The sequence below is a fragment of the Xiphophorus hellerii genome, chromosome 7 (assembly GCF_003331165.1).
Source record: "Xiphophorus hellerii strain 12219 chromosome 7, Xiphophorus_hellerii-4.1, whole genome shotgun sequence".
Taxonomy (NCBI): Eukaryota; Metazoa; Chordata; class Actinopteri; order Cyprinodontiformes; family Poeciliidae; genus Xiphophorus; species Xiphophorus hellerii.
In genome coordinates this window covers 14604324-14618808 of record NC_045678.1, presented here as the reverse complement: position 1 = coordinate 14618808, position 14485 = coordinate 14604324, and the positions used below count along the sequence as shown (strand labels likewise).

Below are 14485 nucleotides of genomic sequence, written 5' to 3'. Positions count from 1 at the left end.
GATTTTTACTAAACCCAGTAACTGCAAAGCACTGAGAATGAAATGACTGCAACATTTACTCTCATAAACTTATAAAAAACATGAATCTTTAGATAAGATTAGTCTGAATGTATAGAGAAGGATTAAATAAACACACATGCACTGCAGCATCATACATGGAAACCATCTGAAACCTACGACATTCATGGCAACACCAGCAGCTGAATTTAGTTCGTGTTTTTGACCTAAACTGTGACAGTGAAGATGGAAAATAGCTTTCCTTACAGGCGCCTTTTGGCTCCAGATACACGGTGTCAGAGAGTCTTACATTTGTTTTATTCCAGAAGTTTCCATTAGATTATTGAAAGCTGAATGAAAGCAAACAGAATTCATGCTGTGGACCTTGTCAGTTCCTCCTCCACCCTGCCCAGAACAAGGTTATCAAGATATGGAGAGTGTTAAGGGTAAGCATGTATTCTTAATGCCACCAACCAATGCCATGGTGCCACAAGCTCCTCAGTGTGTAGGAGGTGAAGTAGCCTAACAAATGCAGGAAGACAGATATCTACCAGAGCCCTCATCCAGGGCAGCCTGGAACTGAGACGAGGACAGACGGGTGCTGCGTGAGTGTGTGCAGGCCAGTGTGAACAGACTGACTTTGTTCTGACTGTATGGTTTACATTTACATGTATGGATTCATGCTCATAATATAGTTTTAAAAACAAGCTGTGAATGAAAGAACTGTGCAGCAGAAGTGAAAAGGATGAAAGGCAGGTCAAACAATCAGCAATGTCTGTTAGTCCTGCTGGGCTAAATTTATTTTTAGTTCAGTAAGTGGAATAAGCTTTTTTCAACAAAATGTTTTCATATGTAATCACATAACCCTTCTACTATGAATAAAGGATTCTTTTTTGCAGTAACACAATCTTACTTTCAATCTTTTAGTAAAAATTAAGATTTGAAGAGGGGGAAAAAAACAACTAAAATTTTATCACTGTGAAATGTGAATTTTTCAGCTTGTAGTGAAAATAACTAATGAAATTTCAACCATGTAAAAATAAAAACAATTACCTTGTTTTTATTTTTTACATTTTTACTGACTCATCACTGAGTTAATGTTCAATCTCGACCTCTTTTTCAATGTCTAGTTTTTACACTTTACTATATCAGTGTTTTATAACTTCCTAACTGCACTGGTTATTGTTTGAGGACTCAGTGTTAAGTAACTAAGTGGATATATGTGAGAAACTTACGGGTGTTTTTTAGAGGATGCTTGGCCGTGTGCACCGGCACTCCTATCCGTAGATTAGATTGTATTCAACAGCAGGTTGACTGAACGGACCTGAGGGTATGAAATCATCCTTTGTCTAGCCATGCTGCCCCTGATAAAGCCAGAGGGTGTTACCCTCCTTTGAAAATGGCCTCCAGGCCTTCAGGCAGTGCTTCCTGACCTCCGTGATATGCACACCCACAGTTTTCCTGATGCATTGCGCTTATCAGAAACCCATCAAATACTTTGATTCATTGTTTTTGTCCTCATTTGACTCCTTTTCTTAAAACTTAAATATGCAACTTTCTGCTGAATCTTAAACACAATATCGTAAATTTAGGGTACACAGGTAAAGATTTCCTCAGTTTGACAAACATTTTCCTCTACAGCAGTTTTACCTTATTTCAGGTGTAAGAATCTTAGATTGTCCATATTGTTGTTTTTTTTTTCTTTTACTCTCAGCTATTTTACCTGCCCAGAATCAAACAGAGGCAAATGTTATTAATATGTGATGTTAAACAAATAGAAACTAATGGAAACATAAGGATATGTGCCACAGTATTAACTATTTTTGATTCAGTTTTTGTTCTGATCAGTCCTTGTTGACAGGACCTTCAGTCTGTCTTTGGATCAATCTGCAGAATTTTATTGGATAAAGGATAAAATATTCTTGTACTTAAATAGGTATTAAAACAAAATTTTAAAAATGCAGTCAAAATGAGTTTTTAAAATCTTCATTGACACTTGCTGCTATTTGATCAGCCTGCTTTAAGTAAAGAGCAAGAAATAGGAGTTACTGACTGTTCTTGTATAGATGAAGAGTTTTATTTGCTCAAAACTCTTTGATTGTTAAATTAAGGGCAAAAACTTTTCTTGTTTGTTCTGATGCACTAAATATCTGTTATTTTTGAAAGGCACTTTTAGGGCTAATATTTTTCTTTTTTCAGTCCTGCTGTTTGCCCAAAGTTTTTGCTGTTGCTGTTTTTCAGAAAAATGTTGTATATTTTTGTTATTATATGTTCTTCTCTAAGACGTCTGAAAATTTAGAAATGCTTAGTATGTTAAAATGTGGAAATCTAAACATTTTTAGAAGAAATCAAGATCTTGAGAACATATTGCGTTTTAAGTTGGTGTAATTTTTTGAAGACAGTGGTTTTTATAATTTCCTCAACTGAGAGGTGAAATAGAACATTCGAAAATATAGAAATATTTATTCCAATGAAAGTTGTACCTATTAAAATGGTATAACAATATGTACACCATTTTCATAGCTTGCAATCTGGCATATTTGTCATTAGACTGGGTCACTGTTTGCTTGTGAGGGTCATTCAAGGAATCTCTCATCGCTGAGAGGTTGTGGTCAGGCTGTGGGAAAGTTATGCTCCTAATAAGACCTGCAGAAAAAAAATATAGCTTTTTAAGATTGTCCTGTGTCACGTGAACTCCTAAACATTCATCCTAAACTACAATATCTGTCTTTCAGGTCTTTAAATCCAGTCACACATGGCACTTATATCCTTCCTCTGTTAATGCCTCCTGTCTACCCTCCTCCCACCAGTCCTCCATTGTGTGAGCATCGACTCTCCTTACCCTCCTCTCCCTCCTCTCCCTCCCAGCGTACTGAAAGGAAGCTGCCTTTCCACTTCCTCTTTAACTGGTGAGAACAATTCCTGCCTCGTCTCTCACACCGTCTCTCTTTTTCTCATAGGGACGGACTTGCCAAAGTGCACAGAGCTGCTGGCTTTGTGACTCATGACCCACTGATTTAAAAACTGGCTACTGGTTTGTCCAAAGCATAATCCTCTATAATGACTCAACGTGTAGGAAAATAATTCTGGGAAAGTGGAAACAGTTCAAGAGAAAACTCCTTGGTGACACTTTAGCACCTACAAGGTCACTAATATTTTATCAGTAATTACAATAAACTCTGGCATAAAAACTTTGGATATTAGAGCAACCTATGCAGCTCTGTAGGATATCAACTTGGGTATAAAATTAATATTATTTTTCTATTTTATATTACCCTAGTATATTGTATGAGTTCTATCTTCTTTTTGGGCTTTTTTTTAAAATTACTGTATATTGTGACCATAGATTAGATAATATTACTTTAATTTTGCTCAAGATGCTAACCAATAATTTTAAAGAATTAGATCTCCCAAACTTATATGTTAGTGTTTGTAAACAGAACTGTTCTCATCTTTATTGGTAAAAACTGTTTTACTGCAGGTATGCACAATAGAAAAAAAATATTTTTTTTGACTATTATTCAAATTTGCGCTTGTCTATTAATGTCTTAATTGTAGATTTTTTTTATGATGCTCAGCAGGTTGAAAACACAAATCCAACACAGAGAGAAAAATGTTAAATAGATAACAGCATAATTGTCAAAACTGAGAGGTGAACATTTGATGGGGTGAACTAATGAACGTTCACACATTCAAAACCAGAGAAAAAGGGAAATCACAACCAATTTAAATTATGTTTTTGTCTCTGTTCTTTGTCCATAATGTTTTAGTTTTTGAGGGGGGATTTTTTTCTGTTGGACTTGAAACAAAAAGCATCTCAATACTGCAAACTATTTGACTGTCAAGAATATTTGAACATCTGCGAGTCTTAAAAAGACATGAAAGTGGTTGTATGATTTTTGCAAAAGGCAAAAAAAGAATAAATGTATCAGCATAGTTAAATAAAAATCTTTAACAAAAATATATAACATAATTTCATTTAATTTCCAGTCTAATTTTGCTATATTAACCGCCCCCCCAGTATAACCACAATTATTACTTTCGAATATAGATGTGTCTTTAGAGGTATAAGGGATGCTTTAGTTTCCACATCATTGTTCATGTTTTTGTGATTAAAGAGTTTGATACAGGTGGATAAAACTTATGTCACTTTCTGACTTCACATTAAATCAGTTTATTATATTGATAAACTGTAGTTTAAATCTTTTGTTCTCTTTAAAAATGTGACTTTCAAAATGCTTGGTATACTTTAAAACAGATAATATACTCATATCTACTTTACACCACACTGTGCTTTGAAGGACAAGAAAAATCTAGAGGTAGTTTGATTCTTAAAAAGATAAAAACTTTCTCAGAATCTCTCAGTAAAAAAAACAAAAAAAAAAAAACAAATTCAGAGTATAAGACAGCAGTGTCAGCAAGTCCTCTTTCAGACACAGGGGGGAGGTATGAGCTGGTGTTATAACCGGACATAGGAGGGGAAACCTTAAGCATAAATTCAGGTAGTGAGTCAAAGCAACTCAACCTTCTCACCATTTAAATACACAACTCCCTCTTGTAATCTTGACAACAATCAATCTGTATTTTACTCTCCAGTAAACATTCAAACAATAACCGGCAAAAATATTTACCAAAGGAAAAACGTAGAATTTTTGAGCAGCACTTTTTCTTTCAAATGACGTATTTTATTGCTGCAGATACCCACATTTTTACAAGGACTTGTGTTTCTGTTTGGCAGTTCCTGTAGTAAAATGTGTTTGAAAGGCCTAGTTACGCACTTGCAGGGTCTTAATGACCCTTTCCCGAGAGGCTGTTGTCTTTGTGTGCAGTTGAGCACATGAAGGACAGCGGCCTGGTCCAAATTCAACAAATCTGACCTCACAAACACAATGGTGTCAGGAGCTCAGGCCACAGAAAAACAATGCTGTGGTTTGGGACCAGATGTTGAAGGGGAAATAAGAGAGTGTATGTGTTTATGCTTTAAAGCAGTCGACTTGAGAAATGCACACTGCACAAAAATGATTTGAAAAGTGTGATTGATTGATGTAAAGTTAATCTTTTAGACTACTTGATCTTCTCACTCTTTTCCTAGACTAATGAAGTAAGAACCAAGACCACACAGTCAGGTAGCCCCGTTAAAAACATATTTTTTAATACAATCTTAAGGTTTGGTTTCCTCAAAGTGAACAACTATATCTGTATGTTGTACATTTACCAGTTCATATACGTTATATACATCCTGTATAAATACATATTTTAACAATTGTGGACAAAAAAAATATATGTAAAAACAAATTTACAGCTGGATTATTCCCAGTTGGGGGTTTTTTTGTGTGTTTTTTAATGTCAGAAATTTTTATTGCTAAAATTAACATTTGAGTATTGTGGATTATCATAAATATTTTTTTTGTGTGTGGTAAAAACCAAAATTAAAAATGTTAAAAAATATGTTGACTCAGAATGTTCCTATGTTGATTTTTCTAGGAGAATTTCTTTGCTCATATATTTTTCTTATCACATTTTTTTACTGTATATTTTTTGCGACCAAAGGACGCAGGTAGAGCATAAAATTAAGAGACCCCCCCTCCAAAAGTTGATATTCTGTGCCAGAAAGTCAAAAGGTAGTTTGATTTTCTACATAAAAAAGCTGAGTACTGGTCTACCCTCCATGATGATAAAAAGGCACCATCCATTGAACTCCAGTTGTTTAGAGGGATTGGTTTCTTGAGGTCTAATGCCTCCATTGAAATGAAAAGACGGGAGTTCAGACAGTCGACTCATGAAAAAAAAAGATCACAAAGAGAAAAACTGAGTTGCTGAGTTAGAGGGTCACCACAACACAAAGAGAAATGGTGAAACTCACACCCACTAACTCAAATATAAATGTATGTTTATTTGCACACTGAACAAACAAGTGTTTGGAAACAAGAACCTGTCTCGAGCCCTAAGCCTTACGCCATTCAGGTCTTATTGTTCTGCCATGTCATGGGATGCAGCGCTGCCCCCCAGGTCATGTTGTATCTCTACGGGTCATCGCTGATACCATCTCTGTAAAACTGCAGTGAATGCTTCTTCTCTGTCTGCGAGTCCAGAAACCAGACGATTAGTGAGAGAAGTTCATATGACTAACAAAGAGAGGTAATACAAGATATAACGTGTTTTTCTTGGAAAGTATCTTTTGTTGCTTAAAAATTGGATTTACTTTTCAAACTGACCATTTATAATCTTCATACCTACTAAAGTGACCAACATATGCATTTAAAAAAAATTACATGAAATGAAATTAGTGTTGATGTGGAAGTACGATACAAATGATACACAAACCTTTCGTTCTCAAAATACAACCTTGTTTACAAAACTGACATTTTAAAAAATCTACAAATCATTTATTTCTTCTAAAACAAGGTAACCGTCTATACAAATAGAGGAATATTTGAACTGACCTGGACCTATAACATAAGTAAGTACAAGAAAAAGTTCAAATTAAATGAGTTCCTCTACTTATCTTGCCTATATGAGGTGCCTTGTTTGTGGTTAATATGCTAATGCTCATAAACAGTAAGTCTGAGCATACAGATATGCAGATTTGTGTTTTCAAAAGCAACTATCAGCAACTCAAGAGTAGAGAAGTTTTCTTACGCAGTGCCTTCAGTTGAGAGGAAATAAAATCTTTTTAACTTTGGGAATCTCTCTCATTTTAGTGACATTACTGAACTTGTATTGCATTAGTGGAAATGCAGTACCAGCCTGACTTTCCTTCAGTACATTAGTCAGACTAAGATTTCAGCTGTTTTTCTAAGGGCCTTGGAGTGATGACAGGCCAGTCTAGCTGTGCCACTTATGATTCAGTTCTGAGGTCAACCAGAAACACAAAGGCCCAATGAAAAACTACATTGTTGTCCGAGGGTGATATAGGTAAATGGCATGAAAAGAATGACTTTTCCCAATCTTGTTAGAATTTAAGGAAAATATTTTTTGAGCCCAAGTAAGAATGGTTAAGAAAGTGTTTTTCCTCAGGGAGTGGTGGGAGATGTTCATTGTGTGAGAGGTAACAAGAAGGCCAAATCAAACCGAGCTGCTGCCAACGTATGTTGGCACATAATGCATATTGTTAGATCAGAAAAATGTCCTAAACTGCGTCATATTGATAAGCTCAGTACAGAAACAAGATTTAAGTTACTTCCAGACTCTCAAAGGCCCTTCAGGCAGCATCACGTGGCACCACTGCGCCATAGGCGGATCACCACACTATATGTTTGTTAGCGTGTTAGCATCCTGATTAGGCCCAGTTGGTACTCTGCGAAGGTCTAATCTGGCCTCACGCCTCAATGCATGTGCTCAATAGAGCCCGCGCCCTGCATCATGACATCATGTCTTTGTGTGAAATCCCAGCGCCATTCACTGGGCCAGTGTGGGGCTTAGCATGCAAGCATCCACTATACCAACACACTGCTCTTTAAAGGGACTCCCCTGGTCCCCCAGCTATGTGGATACACCCTGAACATGCCTTTGAGCCCATGCACCATGCCAGGCCTTCAGGGGAGTGAACATTTGAGCTTTTGGTAGAGGAAATCTTTATATAAGAAAATGTAATTTCTCCCGGATATGTAATGACTGCTTTCATGTATCCAGTAGGGGTAAAACAACATTTATTGTAACAAGAAGGTTCTTATTTTTGCATTAGGAGATACATTTTGAAAAGCTAAGTTTAAAACATTAGTGTGCCACCAAGTAAGAGATCTAAAAGTAGACATTGAGAGATGGACTCTGAATTTCAGCACACCAGTGATACCACCACAGATTGAGGTCAGCATGGCTTGAATTTCAGTGAAAGTTAAATGAACGATGAGCAAAGTGAAGAAAATATTTAATCATCCATTCCTTAAACAGCTGTGACATTTGATGTTATAGCATGTGGAGTGAGAGCTGATGACACCAAATGCATTTTTAAACCATCTGATTTAAAAGCTGGGCATAGAAATACATAGAAAAAGATTAAACAGCAAACAGGCTATTTGCAAATAGCAACTCTATTACTGAATGTTTTATGTTTCAGCAACGATAAAGTTCTTGTGAAACCTCCATGTTTGGTTGAGCAAAAGGAATGAACTGTTTAAATATAAATAATCTCTAAATGCCTCTCACTGCCAAACAATTGTTCTGTTGATTCCTTTAAATTGGTGCACCAGTGATTTGGCATGAGTGCAGGTTTGCAACAGTTTACATTACTGAAAAACACTGGCTTTGTTTAAATGAACCTTGGGATTTAATAAAATGTGTGAACATTTTGCACAGATAAAAATGCTGCTGTTTTACTGACGGGATTTCATACTAATCAGGACTTTTGTTTTGCCACATTTTGTAATGTGAGGATATGATCTTGTAAGCATAAATATATGAAGGCATGGTTCTGGATTTCCATTGTGGGAAAAAGCTTAACTACAAAGAGAACACAAAGTTCAAAGAGTTGAAATGTAAATAATGTAAACCACTGTAATTCAATACAGTGCACAGTGGTTTGAACATATGTAATTGTATTTAACACACTTGTTTTGTGATGCTGAATGAATCATGAGGTTAAAAACTGAGCTGAACTGAAGTAAACCAAACTACAATTTGAGAAAAATAAGTACATTTACAATTCAAAAAAAAAAAAAAACAACTCTTTATCTTAGAACTTAAAGGAGCAAGTAGGAAATACAAAAAGAGCATTGACAGAAGAAAACATATTGATGTTTCTCAAAAAAAAAACTTATCTTTACAATTACATGTAGAAGAGTGATGATGTTATTCAGCAATTTCTCGCGACCATTAGAAAGTCCAATAGCAAAAGTTTTTTACTTTTTACTTTTTTGAGAAGCTGGTAACAGGCTTGAGTCTCGGTTTTCCTGTGTTTCAGTAACATAAAACTTGAGATTTGTTCAAACAAACATTTTGTGGTGTGGATTAAAATAAATAAATAAATGAATAAAAATTATTTCTAAAAAAAATCAAATCACTAAACAGATGTGCATGTTTCATGGTTCATTTCATTTGATTCCATTTTGTAAAATGTCCTTATTGTTTTATTATTATTATCATTATTATTATTATTATTATGAATATAAAACACAATTTTTTATTGTGGGTGGAAACAAGAGAACTTTAAAAAAACTAATGAAGGATAAATTGAAAACTGTCAAGCACTTAATTAATACTTCAGTTTATTCTAAATTATATTTCTGGATATATATAAAAGGAGTAATCAATATTAAATAAAACAAACAATTATAAAAATAAAAATTTATAATATATTCTCATATATTCCATACTGCATATTAAAATGTCAGCCATTGGCAATGTGTAATGTATATTAAAATGCTATCTTTGTTTACTGTATATATATATATATATATATATATATATATAGAGAGAGAGAGAGAGAGAGAGAGAGAGAGGGAGAGAGAGAGAGATTTAGCATTGCTAAATCTATAGCAATGCTATATATTTTGTTTTTACTTCCTTCTTGCAAAACTTTAAATAACTTTGGGTTCAGTGTTCTTGTGTTCAAGCATCCATAAAGCTCTGGGAACAAACATTCCTGGTGACTATTTCTGCCTTCTGAGCAGGGAAAGTTTTTTCTATTCCCTCAAGGAAGCATGTCAATGTGGTGTGTCACTGTGATTCACATTCTTTTATTTCCAACACTCAATCTTAGAAACAAGCTGCTAACAATGAAATAGAACATTTTTTCAATATAAACATCATACATTACACCAACAAAATGTGCAACTGACTAAAATACTAAAAAGAAAATTAATAAATTTACACAAATACAAAAAAACGGTCTCTGAGATTCACCATTCAGTTGGAAAGTTTGATTATTCTGCTTAAATTAGCTTAGAATGAAACATTTATGTTACAATTCGTACCTATTTATTGATCAAAATACAATAAATAGCATAAAAATGTCTATTGATCTTCAAGCTTACTGCAGCATTTTATGTAATTTTGTTTCTATTAATAATTAAAAATTGTGTGTTGGGCATGCTGTGGTGGCGTAGGGGATAGAGCGACCCACGTTTGGAGGCCTCGAGTCCTCGACGCGGCTGTCGCGGGTTCGATTCCTGGACCTGCCGACATTTGTTGCATGTCTTCCCACCTTTCCTTCCCCCTTTCCTGTCAGCCTACTTTCATATAAGGGACACTAAAGCCCACAAAAACCCCCTGGAGGGGAGAAAAACAAAATAAAATTGCGTGTTACAGGTTACATAGAGATATGCCAAAAAGCATATCTGAAATTCTGTTCAGAGGTCATTCATTCACAAAAAGTAACAAGTATATATAAAATGCCAGATACTCCTGTATTCTGACATTTTCACAACACTGCATTAATCCAGACTAATGTTTTGTGTTATGGGGTGTCTAAAGGACTTGATGCACATTCACAAAGTTCTCCTTCATCCTTGCCTGAGCTGATGTTGGCTCTATTGCTGGAGGCACCATTTGAAATTATGTCTACTGTGTCCATGTTTCCATACACAGAACATCGGACGGTTAAGAAAGTAGCAGTGTGACTGAGCTGCTGTGGACTCTGTGCCCCGACAGTGTCCATGTTGGTGCGGGAGCTTGAGGCCTGCTTCCATACATCCCTGCACTGGCTTTGTTGATCCTATTGTTTTTTGCGTCACCCACACGTCGCCCGGAAAATAAAGGCCGTCTGGCTCCAAGCTTAAATATTGCGGCAAACTAAAAACCAACCATCAGAGCGGATTCATTTACATCTGCTCAGTGGGGCGACAAGGACAGGGCTTTAGGTGGGAAAGAGGGCAGAAAAAAGTTCACTCTCCCCTGCCGGGTGCCAAGAGAACGGGACAGGACTCAACTTTGCCGGAGCCGCAGCTGTGGCAAGTTGCCAATTTGATTGCCTTTTATTCTTTAGTAGGGGACTTTATGTTACCTACTGATCTCTAAATCTACCATTGCTTCTACTAGAATGTTGCCTTTGAGAGCTATTGACGGCAATGCATATTCATGTCTTCATTTTAGTAAAATTTAATGGCCTACAGAGAGACTTTGTAAGAACTTCAGATTGACTTCAAATCAATTTATTTCATTGATATTGTTTGTCATTATTTATAATAGGAACTGAAAGTTCTCAGTTGGCCGTTAAGACTTTTGTGAAGTTTCAGTATGTTAAGTTTTTAAACTGAAATGCATGCCATTACTAGCAGCTAATGTTTGATGAACAAGAATTTCATAGTTGGATTTGTCCTCTAATGCATTGCTTACCTTTGGCCCTCTCTTTCCCACTCCCACTATGGATCCTCCCTACCCCATCCTCCCCGTGTGAATGCACCCTCTGTGTCCATTCCTACCCCACCCTTCATTCCGCAGTGCTACGGACCGACCATGGGTGACTGGAGCTTTCTGGGTAACATTTTAGAGGAAGTCAACGAGCACTCCACGGTGATCGGCCGGGTGTGGCTCACAGTGCTGTTCATCTTCCGTATCCTCATACTGGGCACGGCGGCAGAGTTCGTGTGGGGCGACGAGCAGTCCGACTATGTTTGCAACACACAACAGCCTGGATGCGAGAACGTGTGCTACGACGAGGCCTTTCCCATCTCCCACATACGCCTGTGGGTGCTCCAGATCATCTTTGTGTCCACGCCGTCTCTGGTGTACGTCGGCCACGCTGTGCACCATGTCCACATGGAGGAGAAACGTAAGGAGCGAGAGGAGGCAGAGCTTAGCCGGCAACAGGAACTGAGCGAGGAGCGTCTGCCTCTGGCACCTGACCAGGGAAGTGTCCGCACAACTAAGGAGACCAGCACCAAAGGCAGTAAGAAGTTTCGCCTGGAGGGCACCCTGCTGAGGACCTACATTTGCCACATTATCTTCAAGACACTATTTGAAGTGGGTTTTGTGGTAGGGCAGTACTTTCTTTATGGCTTCCGCATCCTGCCACTGTACAAATGCAGCAGATGGCCCTGCCCCAACACGGTGGACTGCTTTGTGTCTCGCCCAACGGAGAAGACTGTCTTCATCATCTTCATGTTGGCTGTGGCCTGTGTCTCGCTCTTCCTCAACTTTGTGGAGATCAGCCACTTGGGTCTGAAGAAAATCCGCTTTGTCTTCCGTAAGCCAGCTCCAGCTCCAGCCCAAGGCGAGGGCACAGCCCCGCCTCTGCCATCACAAGGAAAAGGTCTGTCCCCACTGGCTGTTCCCGTTTTGCAAAGAGCAAAAGGCTACAAGTTGCTAGAGGAGGAAAAGGTTCCACCTGTAACTCACCTCTACCCTCTGGCTGAGGTCGGCATGGAGGCTGGCAGAGGGACTCCACCCTTCCACACACTGGAGGAGAAGGTGGAGGAGGTACTGCCCATGGAGGACATCTCTAAGGTGTACGATGAGACTCTGCCTTCCTACAGTCAAACAACGGGGACAGGGGAAGTGACGTTACATGAAGAAGAGGTTGAGGAGGTGCCACCACCAGAGGTGGAAGCAGAGAGAATAGAGGAAGGTCTAGATGAGGATGCGGAGGTAGAGGAAGGAGAAAACGAGGAGATGGAAACTCCTGCTGAGGCAGAGGTGGAGGCGACGGATACGATAGAAGACACCAGACCATTGAGTCGACTGAGCAAAGCAAGCAGCAGGGCCAGATCAGATGATCTCACCGTATGAACCTGTGAGACAAAGCACACGCATGCCTTCACACATTCAACATCAGGGAGAGCATACACCACTAACTCAAAGCAGTGCATACTTTTACACAGGCAGGCCCAAAAATGGATGAAAAAGAAAAATCGACAGGGATAGAGAAAAACCTTTAAGGGTGGAATTCTGCAGAAAGCACCCTCAATAAAATAAAATATAATAAAATAAACAAAAAAGTCAGAGTGTTTGAGGTAAAATGGAATATAAAACTAGGGTTTAAAGAGGAGACTTTTTTACTAAGTGTGTACTTATTTAAAAAGAAAAATGGGGAAATGTTTTTACTTGATGAAAATCATTTTCAGTTTTTAGACATCTTTTCTATTGAAAGAGTTATAGCTATTTATGATGGAGAAATAGGTACTTGTTTACAAGGCTTGAGTTGATAGGGAAAGACTACTAGATTGTCTGCAAGTCAATGCTTTTGCTGTAGATGGACGATGACTTTTCTATTTAGACAGCGGCAAAGTGTAAAGGCAGCCACACTGCTGTTGCTGAGAAACCTACTGCATAGAAACACACAACATCTGCTAAGGTTAGCAGATACACAGATATTTAAAGACAAAAAAAGTTTGATTTAGGTTCAGAGGGCCGTACTTCTTTTGCACATTCAGAGATTTCAACTCTGCAAGGCCTTTAACCCTCGTAACACCTCATCTATGGATCCATTTATACAAGATTCTTTCAAGAGAAGAGGGATTTGCATCAGTTTCAGAGCATTTCTCTCCTTTTTGTGCTCATATACTAGGTGGTAAAAGCTAGAGCATAGATAGTCAGAAAAAAAAGAGAAAAATTACCACATGTTGGATGTCTTTTTCAATGTGATTTGCATCTTTTATTTTAGACCTGCTTATGTTCTGTAGCCGTTCAGAAAAGGAAAACCTGTGTACTGTGATATCAGCTGTCCATGCAAGACAGCAGGGCTCATTTTGCCCAATCAGAGAGAGGACTATAGTAGTGACCTCAAGCCAAATCCTCTCTGCGTGCTGTACAAATAGGCGTCCGGGCGATAAAGATCATGCAGCATCAGCACAAACTATTGTTGGGGGCACCACAATAAAAGAAACCACACTCATCAATGAAAACAGGCATCCTTGACCCAGGAAATCAAACCTTTGACTCAGTTTCATTTACACATTAGTATTTATCATTACACAACAAGGACAAACTACAAAATGCATGAAGTTTCAGAGGATTAGTGTGCTACTCTACTTACAGCAAGATAAATTAAATACAACACTTTTAAAGCAGCTGATTTCAGATAATAGAATGGCTGGAAGAAATGAAGTTTTATAAGATAATACTCATTTATTGTCAGAAACCTAATAAAGCTAATACAAATTGAAATTTTGAGGAGCAAACTTTTCAACTTAATTATTTTTGCTAATAATAAATAAGGGCTTTAAAACAGAGTGAACACAAGTTTTGGCCCCAGATTTACCACAAATCTTTAAATTCTCCGGGGGGATTTTTCACGCTATACCACTATGGGTGTCTTATCTGTAAATGTGCATTCCCAATTGTAAAATTGTAGAAAGTGGATGTATTTTTTTTGAGTCTTCTGTGAAGTTGATGTTTTTCTTTCCTATTTTTTTTTTTTTTTTTAGACATTAACAGGTCTTTCACTCTGAGTCACCTGTTACATCAACACAAATAATGTATTCATTAAGCAGATTTTGGCCGTATTTGCAGAACTCATAGTGTTGATACTGTCAAGACTGGGATAAGAACAAGTACTTCTCACATAGAAAGGCAACTGTTGTCCCCCAGGTACACCCTACCCTCCTCCTGCTCA

At 37.6% G+C, this 14485-nt stretch overlaps 2 protein-coding genes across 2 annotated transcripts in view; one reads left to right on the top strand and one right to left on the bottom strand.

The window, feature by feature from the left end:
* The window catches only part of gja5a (gap junction protein, alpha 5a), a 47675-nt gene that overhangs the window by 18157 nt on the left and 15033 nt on the right, over positions 1 to 14485 (bottom strand). The window contains exon 3 of the mRNA XM_032567982.1: positions 12271 to 12401. The gene's annotated coding sequence lies outside the window, so the exon portion shown is untranslated. The remainder of the gene's footprint in view (positions 1 to 12270; positions 12402 to 14485) is intronic.
* On the top strand, positions 11155 to 13882 carry gja8a (gap junction protein alpha 8 paralog a). The gene has a single exon (XM_032567978.1). The coding sequence runs from the start codon at positions 11389 to 11391 to the stop codon at positions 12658 to 12660; it is 1272 nt and encodes a 423-aa protein (XP_032423869.1). The 5' UTR covers positions 11155 to 11388; the 3' UTR covers positions 12661 to 13882.